Here is a 14,923-nt window from a genome sequence, read left to right as displayed (position 1 = left end):
CTTTATAGCATTCTTTAACACATGTCTGCTTTCAGTTAGGTTTTAATTCCCTAAACCTACAGAATGGCAGACTAGACTTTAAAAGGGCACTTATTTAAGAGGTGTATATTTTGATTGCTCTAAGAAAAACAGGTACTTACATTGCATCACTTCCGATGCAAGAATTTTCAGGCCTGGAATGAAGATAACATGAAAACAGGAAAACTCTTATACTTCTTTCAAATTTTTAATCTATGTTTCTTTTTTTAATAGTTGTGCGACAAAGAAGGGAAGCAGATGCTGCTTTGTTTTCAGAACTCTACAGAAAACTCAGTTCACAGGTAGTGTAATAATTGTATAAAGAATAAAGAAACTGAAGGCACACACATGCATCCTTCTGATGTTATAGAGTTGTTCTGGAGAGTGCTCAGGTCATTAACAATATTTTTACTGAGAGGATGGTTGAATACTCGAACAGGTTGTCCAGGGAAGTTGTGTAGTCTCCATCCTTGGAGAGAGTCAAAAGACTGGACACAGTCATGGGCAACATACTGTAGGTGACCCTGCTTTGAGCAGAGGGGTTGGTTGGGCTAGACGATCTTCAAAGGTGCCTTCCAACATCAAGCATTTTGTAATTTCTGTGAAAAAGTTTACAAGTCACTTTTTTTTTTTTACTATGAACTGTTTGCTATTAATTAGAAAGTAATTTGGATTTAATTGTAAATCGGAAGAGAATAAAGGATGCATTTTTAGTTTCAGTCCAGTTACATGACAGGGCTCTTCATATGAAGGAAGGAACTCTGTAAAAATAACTGTTCATTTTATATGTAAAACTGATGAATTTTCTCGTCATTTATTTTACAGCAATGCCTTACAAGTATATTGATTTTATTAATCTAGGGTTCAAACAGTCCTCACGCTTCTGAATTTCTAAGTGCTCTAAGTCTTAATATTGAAGGTTAAGAGTTTGCTGACTTTGATGGTTCTGCTAACCCTAGTGTTAATCAAAGAATACTGCATGTTGATATTCTGACAAAAGATGTTAGTGTACAGAAAGCCCATGATGCAAGAAGATGGACTAGGTGAAAGGGGGGAAAGATGCGGGGACAGAATTTCAGCTGACGTAGGTGAAAAATGACTGCTGCTAATCTGTTCTGGATTCTCCATAAAATTGAGTATTTAGCAAGGTAGAATGGTGGGCAGTAATAGAATAAGATTCCCAGTTGTCACTTGCACACACCTGATTTTTGACAACAAAATTCAGTTAATGTAAAAAATGATGCTTTCTATATCACAGGAAATTTGTCCTTATTTTGCCCTTTGTATTTAGGAGAAATGTTTTTCTCTCCTCTCCTGCTTTTTATTCATTAATTTCTGTATAGATCATGGCTGAGTTTTATGAGACAATACTAAGATTTTAAGGTGACAAAAAAGTGATTCTGTGGAGAGTATGACTGACTACTCAGAACTCAGTTCTGCCCCTCCCCTCATCCATACTTAACTTACCCATTAGTTTGTTAGTGCTTGGAGCTGAAGTTGTGTAACTTTTCCTGTTTTCCTTATCCTGTGGGTTTGTATATTGTTTGCATTGGTTTGTACAGTGGAGCAAGTGTCACTGTTTTGCAGACACCTGTTCTGATGACCTCAGCCATTTGTTTCAGCCTCTTCTTGCATGTATTACACTATGTGATCTTGTTCTTTTAATACAGGTTTTCTGTAACGTGTTTCTGTAGCTTACGTACTGTGTTTCCATGCCATTGTCTTTCGCAAGCAACATAGCTGCAGAGCATGATGGCTCTAAACGTGGAAACAAAATGCCTTGTCCGTGTTTGTATCAGTTTGGTTATTCTTCTGAATGTAATACAAGCTTACGTCAGCTATCTCCTTGTATTTTGCTGCCTGCTCAAATGTTTGAGGTTCTTTTTACCTTCTGTATTGTTTTTTCTGTGCTAGCATCTTCTGTACATGAAATGGTACCATCTGAATACTGCCTTCTTTAAAATTCATACTACCAATTATTATTCAATCTGCTGTTAGGTTTATTACTAATGGTGGACAATCATCTCCTTTCCCTATGAGCTTAGGGAAGGGCACAGAAGGAATATGCATTTCTTGAATCAATGAGGCTTTTTCTTCCTCCAGCAATTCTCTTGAAAGCAACTAAGAGAAATAAAAAAGCTTGTGTGAATCTATTTTAACTTCATTTCATACATTACTCTAAAGAGAAAAGGAGGTCAGTGCTTATTTTAGTGGCAGCTTGCCAGTTGAGCAAACGATGCTTCTTGAGGCACTTGGACTTATTCTATCCTGGCCCACAGAAGCAGCAGTAATGTTGCTGCTCCTTCTTCACCAGCTGTTAATGAGTTGCTGGATAAGTTACTTGCAACAGATGCAATACCTCTACTTTCTGCTTCTTGTTGAGATCAAAGCAGAAGATAATAAACTTCTGCTCTACATAATGATATAGAATGTCTCCTTCTATGCTTTTATAACAAATGTAGAGCTTTGATAGGTTTGGTTAGTGGGCTCTGTCCTGAAGAAAGAAATGTTCTATGGCCCAAATTCTTATACCATGTAACATATATGTACAAAATGCATAATTTGCAGAGAAACAGCAAAAATAGAAAAAGGTGAGAGTGAAAATGTGTTTAAAAAAAGAGAATTTCAAAGTGACCTTGAAAGTGCTTTTTGCAAGACTGATAGCACTGAATTACATTGCTTCATAAGGGACAGAATCTTTGTTGAATCTTGGTATGACTGAAGTTTTCTTTATATTCAGCATTGCTTAGTATTCCAGACAATAGCCTGATCAATATTGTGAGGGAACTTGTGTGAGTTTCTTTGTCTTACTCCACTACTTAATGTCCATTTTGAGGTTCTATATCCCTGATCAATTCAGCTGCAAGGATGAGTGTCACAGAACTATGGAGTAATATATCTAGAAGCATTTGCCTATCTAAAATAAAACATTTTGATATTGGCCATAACTCTTCTCTTCAAAGTGTTCTTTTTGTAGCTTGGGCTTTAGCATTGTTCTGTCTTCTGCTGCTAAGCTTTCTGCTGAGATCTGAAGTTGCCAAGAGTGTTATTCTAGCAGTCTGTATGTATCTGTCTATTTGCTAGAGACTATATTGCACATCCCTCAAGTTTCACATTAACAATGTGTCTATCTTAAGCTGTGAAAATTTTGGTAGCTCTCTTAAATGGCATTTAAAGTAATAGAAATTGAAACCCTCAAACTTTTGAAGCCTCCCTGTAAAGGACAGTGAAGGGGAAAGTGGAGAAAAGACAGTTCTTTGCTTAAGACTGTATCAAGAATTTTCCTTCTTCACCTTTAGGTTACAGTAGCATTCCGATCTGAGATGTTTTAAATGGTCAGAGTGTGTGGGAATGCTGTTAAAAGTTCAACTCTGTATAAACCTCTTTCTTAGAAGCTATGAATTTTAAATTGAGTGTACTTGCTGATCCTAGAGCAGGTGAGTTCATGATTTGAACACAGTGGAGAAAATTAATAAAATTAGCAATACAGAGGCTGCACTGCACATTCCCAGTTTTCTCAAGAATGTGGCTCTGAGTTGGTCTTATTTGTGTGGAAAATTGATTTATATGTGCACATGTTAGTAAGCTAGATAATAAAAAAAAAATACTTTATTATCAAGAGTTAAACCAAACTCATTTCTGTTTGTCTTAATTTTTTTTTTAAAGGGCATTTTGAAAAACAAATGGTCAATACTCTACCTCCTGCTTAGCCTTAGTGAAGATCCACGTAAGCAGTCTAACAAGGTAAGTGAGGAGACCTTTGTTAGTTCTGAGAAACGGTCAATATGTGTCACTTACTTTAGATGTCATTAAGAATCACTATCTAGACTCAGAACCAACACCTCAGGTTGTGTTTGTCTGTGAGGCTGAAAGGAAGAACACACTTAAGTATCTGCAAATTGTTTCTGTGTAATTTTTCTGTGTTAAGTAAATGTAGAAATATGAGTTGTCCAACATTTGTAGCTGAAGTTGTGACTTTATTAGGTGGGTGGATTTTTTTATTTGCTTTCTGCTTGGTGGTGTAATGTCTGCTCATGTGCTAATGAGTTTGAAATGGAGTAGGGAGAGCAAAATTCCTCCTTTGGTTGCAGTTCTGCTAGCATCAAAGTGCTTTTTGCAGCTATTGCTAAGAACAATTTGCAGACAAAAATAAGCTGTATTGCAAAAAGTACTTTTGCTCACTGTAAGGGACTTACTTTTTTGTCATTATAATTGTAACAACAAATTTTTCTTTGCATAAATATGGTCTTCAGTTATTTTTTGTGTTGTTGAATATTACACTCCTGTTGTAAGACATGACTTAAAGCAACTCACAAATTTTTTCGTTTTATTCCTCCCTTTTCAAATCCTTTTCAGGTATCAAGTTATGCCACGCTTTTCGCTCAAGCGTTGCCACGGGATGCTCACTCAACCCCTTATTACTATGCCAGGCCTCAAAGCCTTCCATTGAATTACCAGGACCGCAGTGCTCAGTCTGCCCAGAGTTCTGGCAGCATGGGGAGCAGTGGGATCAGCAGCATCAGCCTGTATGCCCTGAATGGGCCAACGCCAACTCCACAGTCACTGCTTCCAGGGTAAATTAAACTGTTTTACTTTACAAATAGGTTTGGAGAAGGCTAGAGATGATCTGCTTTGTTGTTGTTGTTTTTTTGGGTTTTTTTCTTATTTTTCTTTCCCCCACCCTCCCTATTTGTATGCCATTGGAAATTCCACTGTAGGTGCATAGAAATTGAGTTCCTTAGCTGAACGGTTCTGAATATCAGGTGCTGTTATATGACTATATGAAGTCATAAATGGCTGGCCAAGCATATACATTCTTAAACTTAGCTATCTGCTGAACTGCTGATATTTTACTGGATCCAATCCTTTGGATTCTAGTGCCAAGTCCTTTTCCAAATTTCTCAGTTCTCTGAAACCCTTTAAAATAGTCTTTATCTTTCTTCCGTAAAAACCTTGGATTTAAAGTCCCCACTCAAGTTCCTTTTACAAAGCATTCCTCAGCCAGTGTCAGATGAGTAGACTTAATATCCTCTATTTTCAAATGGGTGACCTTTCTTGCATGGTCTGACTTTCTTTTAAGCATGCTCACAGCAGGTTGGCTCTTGTATTGAGCTGTCTCACATCTTGAGTGGACAGGGGTTTTTTTTGAAAAAAAAATAAATTAGACAAGAGTTGACTAAAAAAAATTACCTATTAGGAAAAAAATCTCAAATCACCTACTGTTCAGCAGTGGTTTAATTGTCTGTTCATACCAAGGTAAATCTATATTTGGAAGCGAAACATTAAAATACCAAATAGTTCAGATTTTTTATAGGTAAAACCTGGCCATTGTAAGCCATAAGATGATTATCCTAGTGTTGACTTTGTTAAATAAGCTAACACAGAAAGTAACATGCTCAAAATCTGAGCCCTTCTTGTGCCATGGGATATCATGTTGTATTACCCCTGTAGCTCTACAAAGCCTGACAGAGATGGACTTCACAGAATTTATGTTCTATGGAGGGAAAATAAACATCCCTGTGAGAGGGAGTGGTTCAACAGGTTGATGGAGGTAGACCTTCCTCTCTGCTCAGTACTGGTGAGGACACATCTGAAATGCTGGGTCCAGTTATGGTACAGAAAAAGACACGGTCAGACTGGAGGGAGTCTGGAGAAGGAACCCCTAAACTGATTAAGGGGTTGGAGCATCTGACATGTGAGGGGAGCCTGTGAGAGCTGGGACTGTTCAGCCTGGAGGCAAAAAGGCTCAGGGGATCTTACCAACATGATTATACCTGGCCAGGGGAGTAGAGAAGACTGAGACAGACTTTTCTCAGTAGTGCCCAGGGAAAGGACAAGAGGTAATTGGCAAAACTTGTGAGACTAGGAATTACAGTTAACATAAGGGGAAAAAATCCTTCTTTTGCAGTGAGGTGGGCTGTGTGTTTGAGGTGGGGGAAATGTTGTGAAACACTGAAATGGATTGCCCGGAGAGGTTGTGTAGTCTCCATGCTTGAAAATATTCAAAACGTGACTGGACAGTGCACCAGGTAACCTTCTCTAGTTGACCCTGCATTGAGTAGCAGGGTTGGAGGAGGTGATCTTCAGAGGTCCCTTCCAACCTCAACCTTTATATAATCCTGATACAGTATAGAAAGGTATGTCAATGAGGTTATTTCATATATCTGCTTGCTTAAAAATATCAGCAGAACCTACCCTGTTCCTGACATATTCTTGGTCTGACCTGTTCGGGCTGTTCCATTTTATAGAAATTCACTGCTCTCTCTTTAGTCCTGTAGTCTGTGAGCTGGGCAACCCAGATTAGATCTTTTTTTGAGCTTCATTCCTCCTGAACTTCTCTTTATACATGTTTCCCTTTGTTTCTAGAGTACATTCTTGAAGGGTAACAGCCTAAATTCAGTGTTGTACTCTAGTTGAGGCATTACAAATGCTAAGCACAAGAGAGTTGCTCTGTCTTGCGGGCTGTGTTCTATTCACTAGCTACAATCATATAAGTACAATGTGTGACTATCCCATGAGTTACGATGTGGTGGTTGAGAGAGGGAAGGCATTCCTCAACTTTTTGTACATGGACATTTGTGTTACAATCTTGTTCCATCTCTCCCTGCAACTGCTTTCACAGCTTTGTGGAATTAGTTTATTTTTTTAAATATGTGTTCGTTTCCAAATGTTTACAATCAGTTGTGGGAGAGGGGAGGAACGGTCAGCAGCAAAAATCCCTTGCAAATATTTTCAACTTTATTTTTCATTGTCATTATACAGAAATAATCAGAAAGTTAGCTTCTAGTCTTAACATTTTTTACGTTTAAGACTGTTTTTGTGAGAAGGATTGATAAGTTTGAGAGGAAGGGGAATTGGAGCTTGTCTAGATACTCCCTCCTTGATCACATCTTCAGGCACCTGATGCAAACTATCCTAAACAGTAGAGTAGCAGGAAAGTGAACTTTCTCCTCCTTCTCTATTTTCCTTTAGTTCTTTGACATGTAACTACAGTTTCAAGTAGTAACAGAACTTCAATATTTGTTGTTTATTATGACTGTTGTTTATTATTATAGTTGTAACTTCACTTTTAATCCATTTCAGCATGTCTACACAGTTCAGTGTGAACAAAGCCAATCTTTGATATGAAATCATATTTGACAAATTTGTAGCTCCTTTCTTTTATACAGGTTGGGGTGTGTGTGTTGAAGTGTAGGCTTATAGGAAGCAATAAATTGCTTGTATGTTCTGCACCTTTTTAAGGTTCCTTCATTAAAAAAAACACCCACAAACAAAACATCCACACCCCCACACCCCCCCAAGCTTGGGGCATTTTTCAGAATTTGCATACCCCAACCTGGGTGATGGTTATAGAATCAAAGTTTTTAAAGATGTTTCTGCCTTTTGTCTGTTTAGACAATCCTATCAAGCTCCAGGCGTTGGAGACTGCCTCCGTCAGCAATTAGGGTCACGTCTCGCATGGACTCTAACTGCAAGCCAGCCTTCTTTACAAAGCACTACCTCAAAAGGCTTTTCAAATGCTGTCTCCCGTGGTGTGCCAAGGTCAAGGCGAGAAGGGGATACAAGTGGTGAGCAAAGATGTTAAAGATAACTTATTACAATTGTTACCAATATCCTCCATTATTTTTTAATGATTTTGAAGTAGTTTCGTAGCATGTTGAATTTTTTGAGTGTTTTGCTCGAATGTATTCGATAGGATAGAAGCAGATATGCAAGACTAGTATATTTGGCCACAATCTCTTTGGCTGGTTGTTAATTTCTTTTTGCAGTGGTTGGTTTGATAATGTGTTCTGGTCCTCTTAAAAGACTGACTTCATTGCAGTGTTTGTTAGAATCATGTGATTGTGATTTGTTGAGTAATGATCAGTCTTTTGATGATCAGAAGATGCTACTGCTTTTAGAAAGTCAGAAGGAGAGCTCAATGAATAGATCTTGTTGAAACAGACTCATCGATTTGTGATTCTGTCTTAAAATTTGGAAATACGCACTGGAATATAGAGCTCAACTTTTTTCTTCGGATTAGCACACTGTTTATCGTGGTTGTATTTAGAGCAATCAACATAAAAATATTGTTGATAAATAAAAATTAGATAAATATTACTAATTTATTTCCTTGATTAAGTGGCTGTCAACTTGAGACTGATGCCTAGAGGATCTATTCTGAATTTACACAAGTGTAGCTAAGGAGAAATTGTTTAACAGATGATCTCTGTGGCAATTGTGTTAAGTTTCAACCCACTCTACTTTTGCTGTAAAAGTGGGAGACTTTTCCAAATAAGAGAGCTAACAGCAGATGTTGTCATCCTACAGTGCTGTTACGCTCTGGCAAAGAAAGATAAGAGATGTGGGGTTTTATGCTGGGAGTTTTTTTGTTTTTTAAATAACTCCTATATAACAAAGTGTGGATAGGCTGTATTTTAGCTTCTAACTATCTGCCAGCCCCTGCATCTTTATGACTAACAGTGCACAAAGCAAGAGCTTATAGACCAGAGTTATACTGGTACATCTGAGGGCAGCATTTGGCATTTAGAACCTAATTAACAATACTGTTGATGTGCAAGAGGATGCATGTGTGTATATGTATATAAATATTCATAAACATATATTCTTTTTATATATATGATGTGTATAATATATATAAATACAGAAAGAAAATATAAAAATATGTAAAATCTAGCACTGCCTCTTATTTTTGTTGTACTAATTGCCATAAAGAACAAGAAACTTGTTTCATTCAGTCAGCCAGCAGCTGTGACTCTTGATTCTTACGTGGTATGGTTATAAGGACTAACAGTTGTCTTAAATGGAGTCACTTGATGTAGATCTAGAAGTAGGACTGCATTCAGAATATAAAAGGCTATTGTCAAGAAGATACAGTTCTATGAATATGAAATTCTGCTAATTAAAAGGGTTGGGTTTTTTCTTCTAAAGTTGGTTGCTGTTAATTGGAGTTTTCTAATTGCTACGCCTGCACAGACAGTATAATCAAGAGCATTGCGTGGTTGATACTAGTACCTGTTGTATTATTTACCAATTAAAGAAACGTGCACTTGAATCTTTTACCATTTCGCTAAGAGTTCCTAAAGGGGACTAGCTACTCTTGTCCGCATCTTAGTATTATGAGGGGAGTCTGAGTTTTAAACAGCATCTTGAGGTGATGGCTACTTTTGCCAAAATAAGAGTAGAATTTATTTTTTGTTGTTTTTATTCTGAGAAAGTGGATTGTTGGGGAGGCAAACTGATGAAGGCAAGAGTGCTGTCAAATTTGGGAGAAGCATGTTGTAGCATCTCAGTTTCTGGATAGTCGTTGTTGAAATTGTTTCATTCTTGATATCTTAAATGTAAGTTACAAAAGCAGATGGTGCTGTTTTGCCCAGAAAAGGTGGGTGTAGTTGCAGTGGCCTGCACAGCACTTTTTCAATCTTCTGTTTCCTTTAAATCAATAAATATCCTAAATCTCAAACATAATCTAACCTCTAACTAGAAATATGAGCCAGAAGCAAACTGTATGCTGCAACAGCAAAAGCTTTACTAAATCAAAGGTATATCTATCTTCAGAAACAGTGTTTATGCTTTTCTGTTTGCCAGCTCTATAGCTGTTATGCAGCTGGCAGTCTGGTTTTGATCAACCTTTTCACTGAGCAGTGGCCTATGTGATTGAAAGCAAATATTAAACAAGCAGTTCTTCCTTCTGGATTAACTCTGTTGTTTTCCTAGCTGAATGTAGAAGAGATTATTCTGTAAATCCCATTTAACAGCTTCAGCTGTTTGTTTGAAGACAGGTAATGTTATTGTGATGCTTGCCTCAGAACTTGCACTGGTGATTGAATCAGTTTAAGAACTGGCTGAAGTGTTGGTTAAAATATTACATGCCCTGTGTCGTTCCAAGCTGACCTGCTCTGAGAGAATCCCAGCTATTGGTAGAGGCAGGTGAAGAGAATTCTTGGCTTTCCTGTCAGGTTGTTAAGAGGACTTAAAACATTTCTTTACAGGTTATAAACACAGGCTTTCTCCTTTTTTTTTTTTTGTGGCTAGGCTTCTAAATAGCTTTTTGAAGTTGCACTCAAGCCTAATTGTCCCAACAAATCTAAATACTGGTTGTTTTTTTTTTTCTTTCTAGGCTCTGTTGAAATAACCGAAGCAAACCTTGTAAGAGATGTTTTGTATGTCTTCCAGGGAATAGATGGCAAAAACATCAAAATGTGCAATTCTGAAAATTGCTATAAAGTGGAGGGAAAGGTACTAATACTGTGACAACATGACAGTCCTAAAATGGTGGGGAATTGATTTTGGGCCATTTTATGTGCCAAGAGCACAGTAGACTTATCTTAATGTTGATAACTGAACTAATTTTCTTTTCTCCACCGTAATAATAGCAGAAAGTGAAATGTATAATTGTTCCCCTTGTTACTTTACAGTGACATTTAGGGCTGCTTAGTGGAGGGAAAAATGGAAGACTTAAATCTTGTTAAATCAGTTAAGAATCTGTTTATTAACAAGATTTAAGGATGTCATCTTCTGTACTTGTAGATGCTGCAAAGTTTGTGATTCCTCAACACCTTCACTGAGTTATTTATGTTCCATATACAAGTTAGATTATATATGGCAAAGGGAAGGTAGCATAATAGATTTTTCTAGAGGAATGTGGAGGAAACTTATTGATTGCAAAATTGGCACTATGAGTTTCGTTAGTTTTCTGTGTAGCTTTTATATCAAATAGGCTAATTTGAGGTGGAAAAACTGTTTTAGTTTGAATTCCTAAATCTGTTAATACAGGGAGTTTGATTATTCAGGTGGCTTGTGGGTCAATAATGCTTTCTCCTGAGAATTTTGTGTCTTCAGTTAATTTTTTTGAGGTCAGTTGTCTTCCATCCTTCTCCCTTATTGGTACTTGTAAGTGAGCTAGTGGACCCAGTGAAGGTGAAATTATTTGACTGACTAGAGCTGCAGCTGGAACTTTTTCTGATAAACAAGGAGGACCAAGCTGTGTTGACTGCATGTTAGGCAAAATAGTAGTCAAAGCATGTAGTTTTCCCTCAGCCGCACAAAGAAAGTGTCATTGTACATAATCTGTTTTTTTACAGAAAGAAGCATGCTTTCCAAGCTGTTATACTTGCCTGAATGTTTTCTAATGTCAGTGTTAATATTAGGTCTGTTGGTGACATTTAGCACTGTATAAGCTAGCAGCTTGTGATTTGATCTAAAAGATACAAATGTAAAAACACTAAGCCAATTTTGCTTGTTCCTCATTTGATTCCAGAGGATGTGTATTGTACTTACTGCTTGCCAAGTACTGCATAGTTGCAGAATTCTAAATAGTTCTTATGTCATCTCTTTGGTTTTAGCTGTGGGCAATTTAACTGTGTCCAATTATGCTTGTTTGGGCTAGAATATATCCTACAGATATTGTTCAAGAAGTAAAAGCTGTGCCTCTGTAGCTAGAGGGCAAGGGATGGAAATCTGGTCTTGTAACCAAATGCTGCTGCCTGGTTCAAGCCCACGCTGCTGCAGCTAATGCACTCTGTATCTGATTTTTATCTTGGAGAATGCCTGTACTGCTAACTAAAAGGCTTAATGAATGAGCTTGATTTCTAGTTCTTTGGCAATCCATGTAGCTTGTGAGTGCGCTTGCTTTGATTTGAACTGTTCCAGCTGGCTCTTCAAGTTAAAATTGTCTGTAGAGGTGGGATAGGCACAATTGCTGTGGGCAAAACTCAATTTCTGCCTCTTGGCCTTACGTATCAGTCAGATTGTTTGAGGGTTTTTGTCCAATAAATTTTTGAGAACTTCATGATGGTGGTTTTGGTTAATGTGATGGAATGTGGTAGAAGCAAATCTCAAGAAGGAAGAACAGTGTCTTATGTGTTGGTAATTTAAAGGAAGAAATGTGCTGATTCAGATAAAAATAGTAGTAGTAGTTAAATACGGTGTTGGGACTAAGGCAGGCTTGCAGGGTGAAGCGAGATACCTGATGTAAGAAAAGTAGAAGCAGACTAGGAATCTGAGGGGTACATGATTACATAGTTTATAAAATCTGTTGCTGGTGCATCAGACTTACACTTGGAATTTGGATTCTGTAAGTTTCCGTTCCTGATACCTAGTCTGGCATTGGGACATTTGTCTTCTGTTAAAGGTTTTTTTCACAAGTAGTAGTAGCAAATTACTTTCTCTAGGTTTCTTCATTAGTTTCAGTAGTCGACTCCTCTTCTAGTGCTCTAATATTTTCAGTCTTGCTGATTATCATGATAAGATGAAGTGTGATTCTGCATCATAAAATTTCAAATTTCTTCCTCTTTCTGAAGACTTTTTTCTTACTGCCATAATTGCCTAATGTAAAAAGAGTGTACGAATACTGTTATTTTAAGATTTCCAAGAGGGAAGATCACTAGTTGCTAGTTTGTTGCTGCTGCCTTTTCAATGCTTATGTGTATAAATGTAATACTAATTACATGGTTATCTGCTTTTTTGGCACTATTTCTGCTGTAGAATGTAAAATGATTGTTTCCTGAACTGGCTTGTCTTATGAGAAAGAGGGGCTTTTGTGAAGAAACAAGTATTAGGATGGTAGATTTGACTTAATTGCAAGTTATTGTTTCTGTTAACTTTGTAGGTGAGCTTGTCCAAATCTCTCAGAGATACTACAAGTAGACTTGCAGAGTTGGGATGGCTACATAATAAAATAAGAAAATACACAGACCAGAGAAGCTTGGATCGTGCGTTTGGACTTGTGGGACAGGTAGGTTAGCTAAAAAATTGTAGCAAGATCAATATTTTGCTCTTGTTTCCCTTAGAAACTGCTGAGTAAATGCACTACTAGAATGATGCGTAAACTTTAGAGCTTGGATCATTCATCCCTTGATTTACTCCTTCTATGGACTGCCACTTTTGGTATGGGTCATGGTCTGAAGGCAAGAGAAAGGCATGTGCTCATGCTGGTCGTAAGAAGGAATTGTCCCTGTCATTTGTAGCTGGAAAGTCTCATGCATAGATTTCTTTTCTTAATCTCCTTTTTTTAAATTTTTTTTTAAGTACTCATGCATGCTTATAAACAAAAATATTGCTTAAATGGGATGGTAGTATCCCTGAGCTAATTGATCACCAATTCAGTTGTTAGTGACCTATGCAGGAGACACTCTTGTCAGCTAATGTTGATGTTTGTGTGTTAATACTGCACTAACTTTAGATAAAATGCAAATACCCCATTATCTTCTGCCCTTTCTTTTGAATACAGCATCAAAAGAATATTAATTTTTGTTTTTATAGGTTTCATCATCATGATTTGTAGTCTACAGTAACTTCACAGCTGCTGTAATACCCAAAACCACATTTACTGCTAAGGCATTCCCGTTTCCTCTCACTTGCTCCCTCTGTAAAACTGGATATTATCCCTTCTGAGTCGACAGAAATGTTATCCTTGCCTCTAGCCATAACATCCTACCTAATCTGCCAAGAAATTGAAGTGCTTCTCCCTTCAATCTAATTTTTCTTAAGAGGTCAGTAGAGACACTGTAGTGCTTCCTACTTTTCTAATGTTTTATTCTGTTCCCTTCTGTCTCTTATTCTACATAACCCTTTTAGTTACACATAAATAATAATTTTTCTAGTGATCCAATGCTGATTTCCATGTTTTATATAGTAGTGCTACTGTATATGCATTTTCTTCAGACTCTCCCCCTTATATCTGGGTGAAGTTTCTTATACTTTATCTAGTAGCTTCCTGCTTATGCTTATTTTTACTGTCTCTGGCTTTAACCTTCAAGTTTACAGCAAGGGGAGAACTCTAATTCTTCAGTGAATTTAAATGTGCAGTATCTTAGCTACCATATGCAGGTTTCAGATCCTGTGCAGAGGGCTGTGCAGTTAGCTAGCTGAATCTGCATAGCTCTAATGCTGTTAATTTTGCTTGAGGCAAGCACATATATATATATATTTCTAGGACATAAGTGTACAAATAAAAAACATATGTTCTACTCCTGCTGTCAGTATCTGGGCAAAAAGTATATACCATTGCTCTTTACGGCTTTTATAGCTGACAATTTCAGGTGCTGCACATTGTGCATTAAGAATTTAGCACAAGAATATATTGTGTGTTCTAAAGCATCTCTTGCCTAATGTTTTAAAAGAATGCTTGCGTAAACCCCTGTTTAAACCACATGTAGGATAAAATGTCTGTCACCTCTTTTATTATGATTCTGGTGGCTGTTTTTATCATGCAAAATGTCAGGTATTGACAAGTATTAGGAGTAGAGATATAACAATATACTATACTTTAACATTATATTCTTCTACCTTTGCTGCTTAGTATCTAAGTTCTACTTTGTCCTCAGAAAGCAAAAAGAATTATCAGCAATGTAATATAACTTGCCTTATATTTTGACATTTTGCCCATTTAAATCTAGTTGAGGTAGTGGGCATTTTAATTTTTTTCTCTTGAACAAGCATTCTGTTTTTTTCCTGAATTCTCTTTTGCTGTAGACCAAAGCAGAATTCTAGGATAATGTCCAGTTTTCCGTAACAGTTTGGGAAACAAAAAGCTGTAGTTTGTGATGCAGGAATTGGCACTGGATGTAAATTTTAACTTCTGAGGCTTCTCTGAAAAGTTGATGGCCAGTTAGATCCTAAATCCTTTTGGCTACTGAAGTCAGTGATGACTGTTCTCACTTTTTGAGTAGATGTACAGTGCCTTTGAATGTTTTCTTGAAGGCTCTACTCTGCCCTCTATCTTGGCAAGTGCTACTTTAATAGGTTCAAAAATGTACTGAAGAAGCAAGTGAGAAGAAATGAAAAGTGGAGTTACACCTAAGGGGATTTCTTTTTGCCCTTCAGTATCCCCTGGAATAAAATGAATTTCAAATTTCTTTCTAATTTATAACATTGAGTTGAAGAAAGGAACTGCCTTTCCTTG

At 37.1% G+C, this 14,923-nt stretch overlaps 1 protein-coding gene across 2 annotated transcripts in view; it reads left to right on the top strand.

Annotated features, from left to right (window-relative positions):
• The window catches only part of TUBGCP3 (tubulin gamma complex associated protein 3), a 61,824-nt gene that overhangs the window by 13,352 nt on the left and 33,549 nt on the right, over positions 1-14,923 (top strand). For both annotated transcript variants that reach the window (XM_049834304.1, XM_049834303.1), the window contains exons 3-8: positions 253-320; positions 3,685-3,762; positions 4,375-4,592; positions 7,414-7,586; positions 10,139-10,257; positions 12,629-12,754. In XM_049834304.1, the coding sequence (XP_049690261.1) occupies positions 253-320; positions 3,685-3,762; positions 4,375-4,592; positions 7,414-7,586; positions 10,139-10,257; positions 12,629-12,754 (782 nt within the window). The remainder of the gene's footprint in view (positions 1-252; positions 321-3,684; positions 3,763-4,374; positions 4,593-7,413; positions 7,587-10,138; positions 10,258-12,628; positions 12,755-14,923) is intronic.

This window comes from Accipiter gentilis, chromosome 31, assembly GCF_929443795.1.
Source record: "Accipiter gentilis chromosome 31, bAccGen1.1, whole genome shotgun sequence".
Taxonomy (NCBI): domain Eukaryota; kingdom Metazoa; phylum Chordata; class Aves; order Accipitriformes; family Accipitridae; genus Astur; species Astur gentilis.
This window is presented reverse-complemented; position numbering and strand designations above follow the sequence as displayed.